This window comes from Balaenoptera musculus, chromosome 15 (assembly GCF_009873245.2).
Source record: "Balaenoptera musculus isolate JJ_BM4_2016_0621 chromosome 15, mBalMus1.pri.v3, whole genome shotgun sequence".
NCBI classification, from domain to species: domain Eukaryota; kingdom Metazoa; phylum Chordata; class Mammalia; order Artiodactyla; family Balaenopteridae; genus Balaenoptera; species Balaenoptera musculus.
The window spans coordinates 11398755-11412829 of record NC_045799.1 but is presented as its reverse complement, the minus strand read 5'-3'; the positions used below and the strand labels follow the sequence as shown (position 1 = coordinate 11412829).

The window sequence follows — 14075 nt, the reverse complement described above, 5'->3', positions numbered from 1 at the left end:
AAGGAGGGGGATAGGGTGGGCAGGTGAAGAAAGGAGGGGACGTGGTTTTGTCTCAAAATGTCTTTCTCCAAGGGAGAGTTAAAAGGTAGCTTGGAGGTAGTAACTGGTGATTAAAATTTAAAAAGCCTTTAATCCATTGACACCGTAAAAATTGAGATATTTTACTAAATCTTGATGTCTGGCTTCTCTCTCAAAAAACTGAAAGATGTGGCCATCCTGAGCCCTCCTTCCTGAGGCAGAAAGTTCAGGTTCCCAGTTTGTAGCAGCCCTCATCAGACCCCTGAAGCATTTGTTGGCGACCCTTGAAGCCAGAGACCGCCTTGGCATCGCTGCAGGACCCCATCATGAACACCCAGGCTGGGCGACATTGGCGACAGTCTTCTGGACCGTAGCTCAACCTGGGTAAACTGTGGGCTGGTAACGCGGGTGCACTGGGTCCTCCAGGTAGGTATGGGGTTGGGCGGTGGTTGTGCACCCCCTCCCCGGGTCTCTTGCAGGCTCCCCCTGCGCCAAATGCACACACCCAGACGCCTGAGAGCCAGCTCAGAAGTGGTGCCTCCTTGCCCAGAGGCCACATCTGTCCCCTCTTCCACTCCAGCCCTGCCCAACCCCTCCAAGCCGGCGCATCAGTCTGCAGCGCGCGAGCGCCGTCTGCTGGTTCAGAGCGGGCGCGCTGACCTGAGCCCGAACCGAGAACCACGGCGCCGGGAGACCTGGGGAGTTCCTCTTCGGTGGAACGGGGTGATTTAACAGTAGCTTAAAGGGTTTGCGGTGTGCCAAGGACTGCGAGAATCTCTGTACACGTAAGACCTCACGTAATTATTAGAACAATCCTGCTGGGAGTTCCCTGGCGGTCCAGGGGTTGGGACTCCTCCGTGAGGGGAATTAAGACCCCGCATGCCGCGGGGCGCGGCCAGAAAAAAAAAAAAATCCTGTGAAGTGGATACAGAGAGGCTAAGGAACCTGCTCAGGGCCACACAGCCCGTAGGCAGAGCTGGGGTTGGCGCACTTGACCCCGGGTCATGCGCTGAGATCCCCTGAGTTAGAGAGATTCCGTGAAGATCTCACTTCCGTTCACTCACTCGTGTCTTCAAACTGCCACACTCCTTAGCCAGTCGACCTGTTTGTATACCCCACAGTCCACTTAGTGAGTACATGGTGGCCCACCGGGACCCTTCCCTCATCACTGCCGATGGCCTGGAGAGGAAGGCCGAGGCCCCGCCCTGGAGAATAATTCACGTGCTCACTGAACACATTCCGACTTCGTCCCAGGCACTGCCCTGGCACTGGAGACAGAGCCGTGGATAAGCCAGATGAGGCAGCTACCTGCATGATGCCCATTCCGGTGAGGGAAAGAGGAATAACTAACCCAATAAATCAGCTTGTTAGATATTAATAACTGCCAGGAACGAAACACAATCAGGCAGTGAGGACAGAGAGACTGGGCGTGGCTACTTTAGATGGGGCCCAGCCTCTCTCAGGAGGATATGCATGGCCTGCATTCCGAGTGATGGGAGTCAGCCCCACAGAGCGGAGAGGGAAGAACATCCTAGGCGGAGGGAACAGATGGGGGTGAGGTTGCCACGTTTCACTATGTGTGGGAAGTGGCCCGTGGGGGATGGGGACAGAGCTGAGAGCCCAGGGAGGTGACGGGGACTTGGGCCAGGAAGATGGTGGTAGACATGAGAACTGGCTTTTGGAAGCAAGAGGTTTCTCAAGTATCAACTTAGTGCACTGGCCAACTTAGTTGGCACATGGTCTGCACTTTTCAAAGCCCTGCTGGGGGCAGTACACATCAGAACACAGAACACGCACCAATGTCACCCAGGCAGCTCTGGGTGGTGTCAGGAAGCCACTCTGCTGGCCAGGTGCCTACCTTCAACCCTACTCATCCATGGGACGCTGGAGTGGACAGGCCTCGAGGAGGGACTGAAAACGTCCCCAACTGACCACAGGGAAGGGTTTCTGATCTGAGCTACTGTACCACAGGGTCCTCCTCCGTGGCTGGTGAAGGTGGCCACTCATCGGCTGACCCTGCCAAGCCACACAAGAGCCATCTGTGTATGCTTCAAATGACCGTCTCGGACAGCGAGAACTCCTGTATGGAAGGCACTCTTACAAATCAGGAGGGAAAAGTAACAAAGATGAGAGGGAAAAAAGGACTTTTCAACTTAAGACAGCCTCACACATAAGAAAATGCACATGAAACTGAAATCGCATGTTCAGCTCAAAGATGGGCTGGCGAAGAAGTATGAGCATAGAGAAAGGGAGAAGTAACCTGTCCTACATTGTTGGTGGGAGGGTAAGCTGGTACTTCTTAGTTTGGAGGCAACTCGAAAATGACAAAATTAAAAATGTCCATGTCCTTGGATGGACAAGTCCACTTCTGGGACTTTACTCCACTGATGTATGCACACACGTGCCCTGAGGCTGGTGAGCAGCAGCAAAACGTCAGAGACGACCTCAGCGTCAGCAGTAAGGCCCTGGTCACTGGGGGTGGCACACTGTGTACTGGGTGCTCAGCAGCTGTTCAGAACTACAGGGCGGTTCCCTAGACGCTGCTCTGCAGTGGCCTTGAGAGGTTCTGTTAGGGAGAAAAAGGTCTGGAGGAAGAGCAAAGTGGAGGTCACATTCCCAGTTACATTAACAACAACGACAAAATACAGTGGGTGAGGAGAGGCGGAGGGGGGCACGGCTTGCACATGCTGCTTGACCTCAGAGGGACCCAAACACTCAGGGCTTCGCCTTGAGAGGATGGGTCAGAAGCGGCGGGAACTTCATCTTCCATTCTATTCCCTTGTGTTGTTTGAAGTACTGTCTAGGTTCATGTAGTCTCTCTTTAGTAAAAATAAAAATGGGGTCTCCAGCTCAGATTTCTCATCATAGTGTAAGGGGCATGTTAATTTTTTTTAGCAGGGGATGTGATGTGGTCTCCGTCCTTCACTGCCAGGGCGGCTGCCACCTCTGTCCTTATCACAACTGACAAGACACCCTACTTCTCGCCAAATCTAAAATGGACACTTTTACATCTTAACATTTCTGGAACTGGGACGTTCCTCACGATCAGTAGCGTCTTACCCTTATGATTGGCAGCATTTTTTTTTTTTGGTAGTACATAAAATAATGGTGCATCTCACAGCGGACGGCATCTCAGACTCAATGAAATGTGGGTCTGTTTCCCGGGGATCTGGTGGCAGCCCAGCGTTACTTGGCACCTTCCACCTGGGCCACAGGTAGTGCTGCCCACGCTCTGGGGACCCACTGCATGTCCCTGGGCAAAGCTTCCAGGACTGCAGGCCTCCCAGAGGTCAAAGGCCACCAAGATGACAATCTTGGGAGGACAAGATACAGCTGGTGATGGAGCCTTATGTTTGGAGGCCTCAACTGTGGCCTGCAAGCCGCGATGTACTGTTCTACATGGGAATGAAAAAAGTGTATCAGTTTGACACACTAATGTTGGGAGATTTCACATAAAAATCTGTTATCAGAAAGATTACACCTAAAATTAATATATTAATAATACTGTACATCAACTATACTCCAATTAAAAAAAAAAGATCTGGCATTCACTCAGCCCACATCCCCAGCACCGAGGAGCACCTTCATCAGACACGTGTCGGAACCCCAAACATATGGCCAGTGCCTTCCTGTTCACTGTGCCAGGGCCAGCAGCAGTGAGGCTGGCACTAAGTGCAAAGACGTCCCCTCTTCCAAGGCCACCTGCAGCCAATGTGCCAACAGCTCTAAAACACAGCAGCGGGGCTTCCCTGGTGGCGCAGTGGTTGAGAATCTGCCTGCTAATGCAGGGGACACGGGTTCGAGCCCTGGTTTGGGGGGATCCCACGTGCCGCGGAGCAACTAGGCCCGTGAGCCACAACTACTGAGCCTGCGTGTCTGGAGCCTGTGCTCCGCAACAAGAGAGGCCGCGATAGTGACAGGCCCGCGCACCGCGATGAAGAGTAGCCCCCGCTTGCCGCAACTAGAGAAAGCCCTCGCACAGAAACGAAGACCCAACACAGCCAAAAATAAATAAATAAATAAATAAATTAAAAAAAAAAAAAAAAGCACTAGGAAAAAAAAAACAAAACACAGCAGCTAACTTTACATAATCCCCATGAGAAAGCCTTTGAGGTACGTCCAGGTGTCACCCCTATAGCTCAGAGCCATGTGCTGCCCATATAGCCCACCCCAGTATCTCATTCCTCTCACATGGAAAGAGGAGACGCTTTCACACGCTGCCCTTCCTTAGAATGTTCTCCTCTGCTGAAGTCCTTGACACCATGTCCCAAGTCCTTCACGGGGTTCTGTGGATCAGGCACAGGCGAGGAAAGGGAACGTGACTGAGTGTCCACTTGCCGTGGGGGGCGGGGGGGGCAAGAGGCCAGGCAGGGACCGGCTGGCAGCCAGACAGAGGAGCAGAAACTCCGCAGGGCCCATGCCGTTGACTCAACACAATCCACGTTGCTACATCACAACCGGAGGCAGCGGTGGCGCCTCCACCCGAAGGGCTAAGAACTTTCTCAGCAGAGAAGCAGCTCAAGGGCACTGCCCTCACCACAAGGTCGTGGTCAGAGGTCACGTGGCAGTGGAGACCCCTTGCCGGTTTGCTGTAGGTCAGTCAGAAGGGGGTTGCTTCCCCCCAGCATTGTCAGGTCACTATGAAGACCTCTCCGCTCCGTGCAGTTCCGCACAGTGAAAACGAAGAGTGGAAGTATTTTCTCTCAAGAGCAAAGACCTGGCAGGAGCTGGGGATCGGAGGCCACCTGGTGAAAGAAGTGCTCTCTCTGCACCTCAGACGAGCGCTTCTTCTCTGCCCTAAGTTTAGGCTGTAAACTTAAGACCACCTGTGAACGCACCAGCAAAGATGAGGAGCAAATCACACGACTGTGGGACATAAACCACAGACCAAAGGTTCAAACGGTTGTCACAGAAGGTTCTGGTTGAGTTCCTGAAACTCTAGGCCCAGTTCCCTGTAGCCCACTAAGAAGGTAACAGGTGCAGAGTCTCGGATTTCAGATGGGACTTGTTTCCTCTCTGGAAGTCACTGCACAGAAGAGCTGCCACTTTTAGATTCAGCCCTGACTCTGCTTTGGGGCTTTCCAGTAGAACTTTGAAATAATTTTAAAATCTCCCATCTTCTTTCTCCCTTGAGAGAACTGATTGAGGGTGAAGAGCCCACAAATGTCTCTGGCCCGATCCCCTTTCAGGGGAGCTTGAAAGGCAGCGATTCGCTCCAGAGGACAGATTCGTAAGGACCATTTGGCAGAAATTCTGGCAGTACTTTCTGGAGGGTGACCTGTTAGGAACAACCCGACGCCCTCCATGAAGTCAGGTCCGGCCCCAATGGATGACCCGGCTCCTGGCACAGGACACCAAGGTGGTGCCTACTGGTGGCTGGGACCACAGCAGAGGTGCAAATCCTAAGTAAAAACAGCCGCCGACAGGTATCCACTCCTCACACAGGAGAGGGCAGACAAACTGTCAATCAGATCAAAACTCTTGTTTCAAACACTAGAAACACATGGGAAAATTCTATTTTCTTTTCCAACCGGAAGACAACTACATCCAGCCAATAAGTAGGTACTAGTGGAGACTTAGCAGCTAGGGTCCCACAAAGCTACTTAAATCAAAGGAAAGAGGGGAAGACCACAACCCCTTTTTTCACTCAATCTTTTACGGCAGGGGTTGGCAAACTATGGTCCATGGGCCAAATCTGGCCCACTGCCTGGTTTCGTACGGCCCCTCAAATGAAGAACGATTTTTATAGATGAACATTTGCAATTGATTTGATAACAGGGAATACTAACTTTGAATCCCAATTAAATGTTATCCCCTAAAAAAAGCATTTCATTCTTCTTAGTATACCTGTAACGTTATAAAAACTGTACTCAATTATGTTTTGAATTTCATCCAAAAAATTGTGGAAATTTGTTTTCTCTCTTGTTACATAAATACTCACGTAATTTCTTTGATTTTGCCTCCTGGACGATAAAGCCTATTTGGGAATTCCCTGGCGGTCCAGTGGTTAGGACTCTGTGCTCTCACTGCCGAGGGCCTGGGTTCAATCCCTGGTTGGGGAACTAAGATCCCACAAGCCGTGCGGCATGGCCAAAAGAAAGAAAGAAAAAAAGCCTAAATATTTACTGACTTGGGCCCACCATAGGAAATGTTTGCCGACCCCTGCTTTAGGAGGTCAAATTGAATCCCAAAGACGTTAAATTCTATTACTGAATAAATTATATGCCAAGAGGAAGAAGAGCACAGCTTCTTAAATATTAACGCACACTTTTTATTATATTAAAATCAGGCAATGGTCTGACAATAAAAAGTCTACCTATGGAATACTGTTATGTTAAACTTTACTTACAGGATGTTAAATCCTTAGAACTAAGGTTTTCCCCAGAAAAAGATGAATGGAAACATCAATTGCTTTTCAGACTTGATAGTTGCTGCTTCAAAAGGTGGCTTTACACAAACACTAAGTTAAAAAAAAAAAAAAAAAACCTTAGAACACAATGAATTGCTTTTATTTCGGTATGCGTCCAACATCTCAGCATTTAGTGGTCCTGAACAGAAAAGTGGAAAAACGCAGCCATTGGCCAGGAATTCCGGGGATCTGCCGTGCACACCGAGTTCTTTCTTATCCCTGCTGAGGACCGAGAGAAGCAGCAGCACCGAAACCAAAGTGTGCACCGAGTTCACGGTTCTTTTTGTTCCAGTTGTCAGATTCCAAACTAGACCCAAATGGATTGCAAGGATGACCAAATGAGAGCCCTGTTTAAAACTTCTTCAATTTTTAAAAGCAAAAGCAATTACAGGAAAAGAAAACAATTCATTCAGAGGGATCGTGTGTGCTTACAAGTGTCTTCTGTGGCCTTTCTCCAAGTTTAACCACCAAGGACTTTGAGAGCTGGCACGTCTGTGACCCTGGTGACTGTTCTTTTCACCTTATCAAAACCTGAGCTAATAAAAAAACGTATCAGCTGATGATGACAGCAGAGGGTGGCAGGGCTGAGAACCCAATATTCATTTCCCAGGCTGGTGGAGAGTAAGTAAGTGTGGTTCCAAAACTAAATGAGGGAGGTCAGAGACGCTTTCCAACCTTACCTGATGGCTTCTGGCCAAAGCAAGGAAGTGTCATGGAAAGTGTTGGGTGGTGATGGTGCAAAAAGGGACTTGAGGAGGAGGAAGGACAAAGCAGCACCCCTCGATTAAGGTGGAGGGAGAAGATATGGGGAAAGCCCTGAATTCCTCACCAAAGGCCAATTTCAGAGGGGAGCCGAGGGGGTTACAATCTATGCTTCGGCCAAGGGTGGCAGTGGAGAGTGGGAAGAGGATGGTGGCTTGGAAGGGGGGCAGCATTTAAGACTTAAAGAAAGAAACCAGGGGTGCAGATGAAGCATCCCCCATACCCAGCAGGAGTCCCACAGGCTGTGACCTGAAACCCTCACATCTACTCTAAGAAGCCACCCCAAGCTGGAGGGCTGTTGCAGGGAGGGAGGGAGGCAGGGGGAGGGGAAGGGGAGAAGGCAGAGACCCCAGGCCATGTAATCAGCAGCAAGGTGATTGCGTGATGTGTCTTTTCACAGTTGAGTTAGATGTGCCCCACCGGTTATGATGGGAATCAATTTAAATATACTTTCTTGATCCCAGAAGTTCAACTATGTGGACAGTGGTTACACTTGACAGGATGATTTGTTATAGCACAACTTATATATTTCATATGGACAAAAAATTAGTATCATTTACAGTATCTTAAGATAAACTGCCTTTGAATGGGAGCTTCCTTTCCAGTACTTTGAGGTCTACAAGACGTATCTAGAAAATTTACTACTGTGGAAAATGAAGACTGCTTAAATCGAATGGGGGGTAGGGGAGGGCCTGTGGTTTTTCTTTTTGATTAATTGCTGTAACACTGTCCTTCAGGAGGCTGAGGGAGTTTCATATTTTCTTTAGACATCATTAGGCGCCGAAGCTCTTGCAGGACAACTTTGATGCTATATGAATTCTGCCATTTTGCTAGCACTGATATGGCTCTTGGGTCCACCTACAGAAAGGCAAACAAAGAACAAATTACTGTCAGGCTCTCAAACAAAAGAAAAGTTGTATGCTGGAGCTAAGCTACAGTAGAAACGTGAGTACAATGCATTTTTCAAGTTGAACATGCTCATCACACAGTGGCATCTGACATGCAGAACACCCACAGGATTCCCTCCCTCCAGTTAGTCTGTTTTTCCCTTTTTGTGTCCCAAGCCCTCACTGTGTGGGAGAAGGAAATTATGAATAAGTAAAACCACCTTTAGAGAAATGGCACTGACACTTGGTGAGACTCAACCCAACTGGCTCTGAAACAACGACCTGAGCTGCTCCTGGGCTGGCTGCGGCCACTGCTCAGGGCCTGTCCTCTCTCAACGGTACGCCCAGGTGGTGGGCGATGAAGAGGCACAGGGCAGCAGCGAGAGCACAAGCAGCGGGTGGCGAGGACCCAGGCTCTAATGACAAGGGCCTTCCTCGGAGTCATACCCTCTCTAGTTAGTTAGCATTCCCCAAGAAATTTCCCGAAGTGTGAGTTGAGTCCTGGGTTCAGGACTTCAGGTGGAACTCAGAGACAACACTAAACACTGAACACAGTAACAAGGCTCATCTCTTTTCAATTTTCTTTCAAGTCTTCTGAATACCTCAAAACAGAAGGCTTACTAGCTCATGCAATGCTAATGTGCAGCACCCTTTAATACTTGCTGATCTCCCCTCTGAACAAGAGAGCAGGCCTCAGAGGCTCAAAAACCTTTGGCAAGCAACGTATGGAGGAAGAATTTACCAACTTTGCTTTGTTTTTGTAATTTTTACCATTGCCGTTATTGCCTTCTTATGACAAATGAGACTCGTTTCCATTTATGGCAGTGCAAATGGTGGTAAAAATAAGTTAAAAAAGCAAGGCCATTAGAGGAAAAAAATAGTATGTCGTCCCCAAATAAGGCCCATGAGGTAAAAGTGTGACCTTGGGCAAGATCTTTCACCTCGGTTTCCTCACCTCTCTACCTCTTGGGTGTATATCAGGAGGACTGAATGAGCTCTTATCTCAAAGTGACCGGCATAGTGCTGAGTAATACAGGCCAGAGTAAAGGCCGTGTAAGTTGTGTTAAACACAATTGGGAAACAGGCCCTCACCCCAAATCTGCACATGTTCATACTGCAATATATTTTATCATCACATAACCAAGTAACATGTGGACTCCGGCCCAAAGTGCCCCTGATATTAAAGTACAAAACATTTTTCAGAGAACCCCAGAGAACAAGTAGGGGCAGGAAAAACAACTTACCACTCCATTAGAACTATTAACTCCATTCATATTAATTTTTGTTACAAATCTTACAAAGGGGGGTGCTTCTGGGTATTTAGGTCCACATTCTATTTTAAGGCTGTATATTCGGTTTTCATAAATTGTCTGGAAAAAAAAAAGGGTACAGCCATGTCAGGCAATTACAAAGAATTCAAAAAGGTAGAACTTCTGAAACCTCATTTATTCCTGACTGCAGAACTGGTGCATCTGCTTCCATTACACAAAGTCTACTGGTTATTTGGTAAGTTAGCAGTAATTAGTCCTTACACTGGTGTATATGAATCCTGGCCTGGGGGCGGACTATAAAGAAGGCAGAAAATTTAAGCTAGTTATCACTGAAGTTTCATGTTAGTATTATTAAGCCCAATCAGATGGACTTGTTTTTATGTTAATTTTTCTACGCTCTGGGAAATGATGTGTAAGAGGCATTCTTCATTCTGGGAAGTCACACCAGATGTCTACTCATGCAGGGATCATCAGCCAGTGCATTAAATACCACCATGTACAAAGCACAGAACAGGTAACTCTTGAGAGAACTTCAAAACGAAGCACAAGGTGGGGGTGGGATAGAGACAGGAGAGTCGCTTCCCACTTCATCACCACTTCGGGGTTGTGCTCTGTGAAAGGGATCTCAGCTGTAGGTGCCATCATCTCTCCCTGCTGTTTTTATGATGACCTGAGAGATTACTGGCGTTTAGTACGTGAGGTGGGGAGCCAAGGATGCCAGACCTGCACTGGAAAAAAATAGTCCTTCTCCAAATGCCAACTGTGCCTCTCTTGAGAAACACTGGAAAGGTCCGATCCCCTGAGCCAATGAACTTTTCCCTTTAACTTCCACCCAGTGAACAGCAGAATGTGCTGCCTTTCCCAGGCTGTTCCTTCTGCCCAGAGTGCCGTGCCCCCACCTGAACTACTTCACAACCTTCAAGACCCAGTTCAAACATCATATGAAACAGAAGGCTACTTCACAAGTTTTCTGTCTTATATGAAGTTGCATTATCATCATTTGCGTGTCTGAAGACCACACCACGGGGTGACAGCTCCCCATCAGACTGGCCCCGTTGAGGGCAAGGACCACCCTCCTCTGGGTTCCCCTCTCAGGCACCAGTGCCCCTTCCTCACTGCATGCTGCACGAGAAATGGCTCCTGTGTAAATAGTGACATCTAGCGGTCTTTTGGGGGAATAAATTAAAGAGGATGTGATTTAAATGCTTGAAAACATTATGTCTAAATAGTGGCCCATCCCTAATTTAAAAACTGGGACATATATTAATCTTTTAAAATTCAGAAGGCAGTCTTAATATACGCATAGAAACTTTTCACATCCACTTAACAGGGACCCCAACCTATAACAAAATCAAAAATCAATTCTGGATTTCCACCCACCCTCAAGATGCTCCCCCCTCTCTTCTTCCCTCATAAGTAGCAGCACCATCCAACAGTTAAAGCAAAAACCTAGCAGCCAGCCATGATTCCCCTTTTCCTCACCCCTTACCTCCCAATCATCAAAAGGTCTCAGCTTCTACCTCCAAAAGAGATCCCACACCCACCCACTTTCCTCCACCACCGCACCTCATCTGAATCACCCCAAGTCTCTGCCTTCTCTCTCGCTCCCCTAGCATGTGCTCCCCACACAGCAGCCTGACTGACCTTTCAAAACCGGAAACCGTTCCTGCGGCTTAACCCCTCCAATGGCTTCCTGGTGACCTAAGAAAGGAAGCCCCACTTTCTGGATCGGACCCTGTGCACCCCTGCCTTTCTCTCCGTTTATTCTTCTCCCTCCTCATCCAGCCCCAGGTTCTCTCTCCTTGGGGCCCTGATACCAGCTGCTCCACTGCACACTGCAGCTCACTCCTCTCGGAGTCCTCCTCACCCCTCGTCTGAAGACTGACTCCCAGTCTTGTGTTTGACGCCCCTCACTAAACTCATAACAAGGAGGGCAGGGGCCTCAACTGAACTGGTATTCAACTGTTTGTTGAATGAATGAATGTTGCTATTTAAGCTTTTATAAAACGAACACCTTGTTGCAATTAAGGAGTTTCCTCAGAGAAAGAAAAACTCACTCAGTAAACATAACAAGCAGGAAGCGAAGAGTGGCACGGTCTCTGTACAGATTTATGGAAAATATGGTAAAAGGTCCAGCCTCAGCACCTAACACAGTCTCACACTCAATAAATATCTGTTGACTGCATGGATCCCAAATTCATCTCTGGGTGTGTCCTGCATTCCTGCTCACTGGTTTTGTCACACAATTCAAAGACAATTTCTTACATAAAAAAGTCCCTGGGGGCTCACAGTAATTACCAAAATCACAAAGTCTGTTAAAATCTTTGACACTACATTTTGGAGGCTCTGATGCACCAATTTATTCACCTGCCAGCATGGTTTGTGGCTTATCAGTGTTGATAAGAGGTCACTGATCACTCTATTAACAACAGCATCAAAATGGTTAAGAAGGTAGGCAGTTTAGTAATAGGACTCTGATTATTACATAGATTAAATCTTAATGTTACTTTTGACACTATTAAAGTCTAATTTAAAAACATCCATGCTATGACTAACTTAGAACAAGAGAAATATTGAATTTCTGACCACTTATGTTCAACTGGCATTTTCATTGGAACACAGTGAAAAGTGCCTCAAGTCAAGTGAGCAGAGACACTGAAGGGTCACTAAAAAGCCCAAAGCAAAACTGTTATAGAAAATGAGGTTCTGGTTTTCTTTTCTTTTGTTTACGAGGGCTCCAGGGACCTGCTAAAAAGGTTTCATTGAAGAAAGGAAATGTGCCTGAAGGAGAATTGCTAGAACATTCTGTCTCTGTGAGGAACACTGCTCTCTTTAAGATTCATTATTTGATCATGGAACAACTTTGTTGTCATGGCTTGAGCTTCATGGGGCAATTTGGCAGTGCCTATCAACATGTTGAAACAGGCGTGCTCAGACCAGCAAGACCATTTCTAGGAATTTCCTACAGACAGACTCGTACAAAAAGGTAAAGCACTGTTTAGTTATTTTTGATACTGCAGACAATCTAAATGTCCACCTGCAAGGGACTGACTAAACAAATAAGGCATATTCCTATAATTGGATACTCTGTAGCCTTTTCAAAGGCTGAGCCCCAGACAAACACACACATACACATACACACACTCACACACTCACGCATGCACGCACCCCTGCAAAGGCTGCCAAGACATAGCTCTTGGTATAGCCAGCAAGCTGCAGATTATGTATAACCTACAGAAGCAGACAGACACCTCCCTCCAACTCTGGATATATTTATGTGTACATAGGCTGTTTCATCCATTGATCACTACATGCCCAGAGCCTAGAGATCACAAACTTTTCTTGGGCCTAAAATATATACGTGAGATAATCCTAGCCTGATCATGAGGAAAACATGAGACCAATTCAAACAGGGAGACACTCTACAAAATATATGACCAGTACTCCTCCAGACTGTCAAGGACAACAAAACCAAGAAAAACCTGAAACTGTTACAGGCACAAGGAGCCTAGGACATGACAACAAAACATAATGTGGTATATTGGATAGGATTCTAGAACAGAAAATAGACATAAGGTAAAAGCTAAGGACACCTGAATAAATTATGGACTTCAGTTAATAATGTATCAATATTGGTTCATTGGTTGTAACAAATGTACTGTACTAATGTAAGATGTTAACAATAAGGGAAACTGGGGTAGGGCGGTGTATACCAGAACTTTCTTTCTACACCACCTTTGCAACTTTTCTGTAAATCTGGAAGTATTATAAAATACAATGAATGTTTACTTATTTATCTATTTATATTGCAGTACAGTTGACTGACAATACTAGTCTCAGGTGTACAACATAGTGATTCAATATTTTTATAGATTATACTCCATTTAAAGTTATTATAAAATATTGGCTACATTCCCTGTGCTATACAATACATCCTTGTAGCTTTATTTTATACACAGTAGTTTGTATCTCTTAATCCCCTACCCCTATTTTGCCCATCCTCCCTTCTCTCTCCCTACTGGTAACCACTAGTTTGTTCTCTGTATCTGTGAGTCTGTTTCGGTTTTGTTATATTCATTTGTTTATTTTTTAGATTCCACATAAAAGTGTTAACATACAGTTATTTGTCTTTCTCTAACTTATTTCACTAAGCATAACCCCCTCCAGGTCCATCCATGTAGTTTCAAATGGCAAAATTTCATTCTCTTAAAATGTATTTCTAGGATGTATGAGATATGAGAAAAGGAAAAAGGTATTGGCTGCAAAAATATGCAAAGCAAAGCACAAAATCTAAATTAATATATAAAAGAAAGATGACACTAGGTGAACTAGTCAACCACTACTCAGTTCAAATCTGATACAGTTATATAAAAAGTATGTTTAATGTACAATGTGGGCATATGCTATGTTAGAATAAAGGATGGGCCCTCTAAAAAAGGGAGACCAGGTAGAGCCTGAGAAGATCTCAACAACTTAGGACATGGACAGGCAGTAAATGTACAGGAAGAGGAGTGAGAGGAGACGCATCGAACTACCGTTCACAGTTAATCTGGGGAGGAAAGTGGGGATTTGAAAGTTCGGGGAAAGCTGGGAAAAAAAGACACCACACTAGGATTTTAACAGAGTATTTAATATAGGGAATCGGTTAAACAGGTATCACTGGACTGAAAAAAGCTTTAAAAGAGGAACCTGAACTAACACAGAGGTAATAAGTGCAGGGAGCAGGTG

The 14075-nt window shown here is 46.5% G+C and overlaps 1 protein-coding gene across 4 annotated transcripts in view; it reads right to left on the bottom strand.

The window, feature by feature from the left end:
• Positions 1 to 6268: 6268 nt before the first annotated feature.
• The window catches only part of UBE2V1 (ubiquitin conjugating enzyme E2 V1), a 30841-nt gene continuing 23034 nt past the window's right edge, over positions 6269 to 14075 (bottom strand). For 3 of the 4 annotated variants that reach the window (XM_036824861.1, XM_036824862.1, XM_036824863.1), the window contains 2 exons: positions 9321 to 9446; positions 6269 to 8047 (listed from right to left, as the gene is read on the bottom strand). In XM_036824861.1, the coding sequence (XP_036680756.1) occupies positions 7901 to 8047; positions 9321 to 9446 (273 nt within the window). In that variant the 3' untranslated portion in view covers positions 6269 to 7900. The remainder of the gene's footprint in view (positions 8048 to 9320; positions 9447 to 14075) is intronic. The other variant, XM_036824864.1, reaches the window with a different exon arrangement.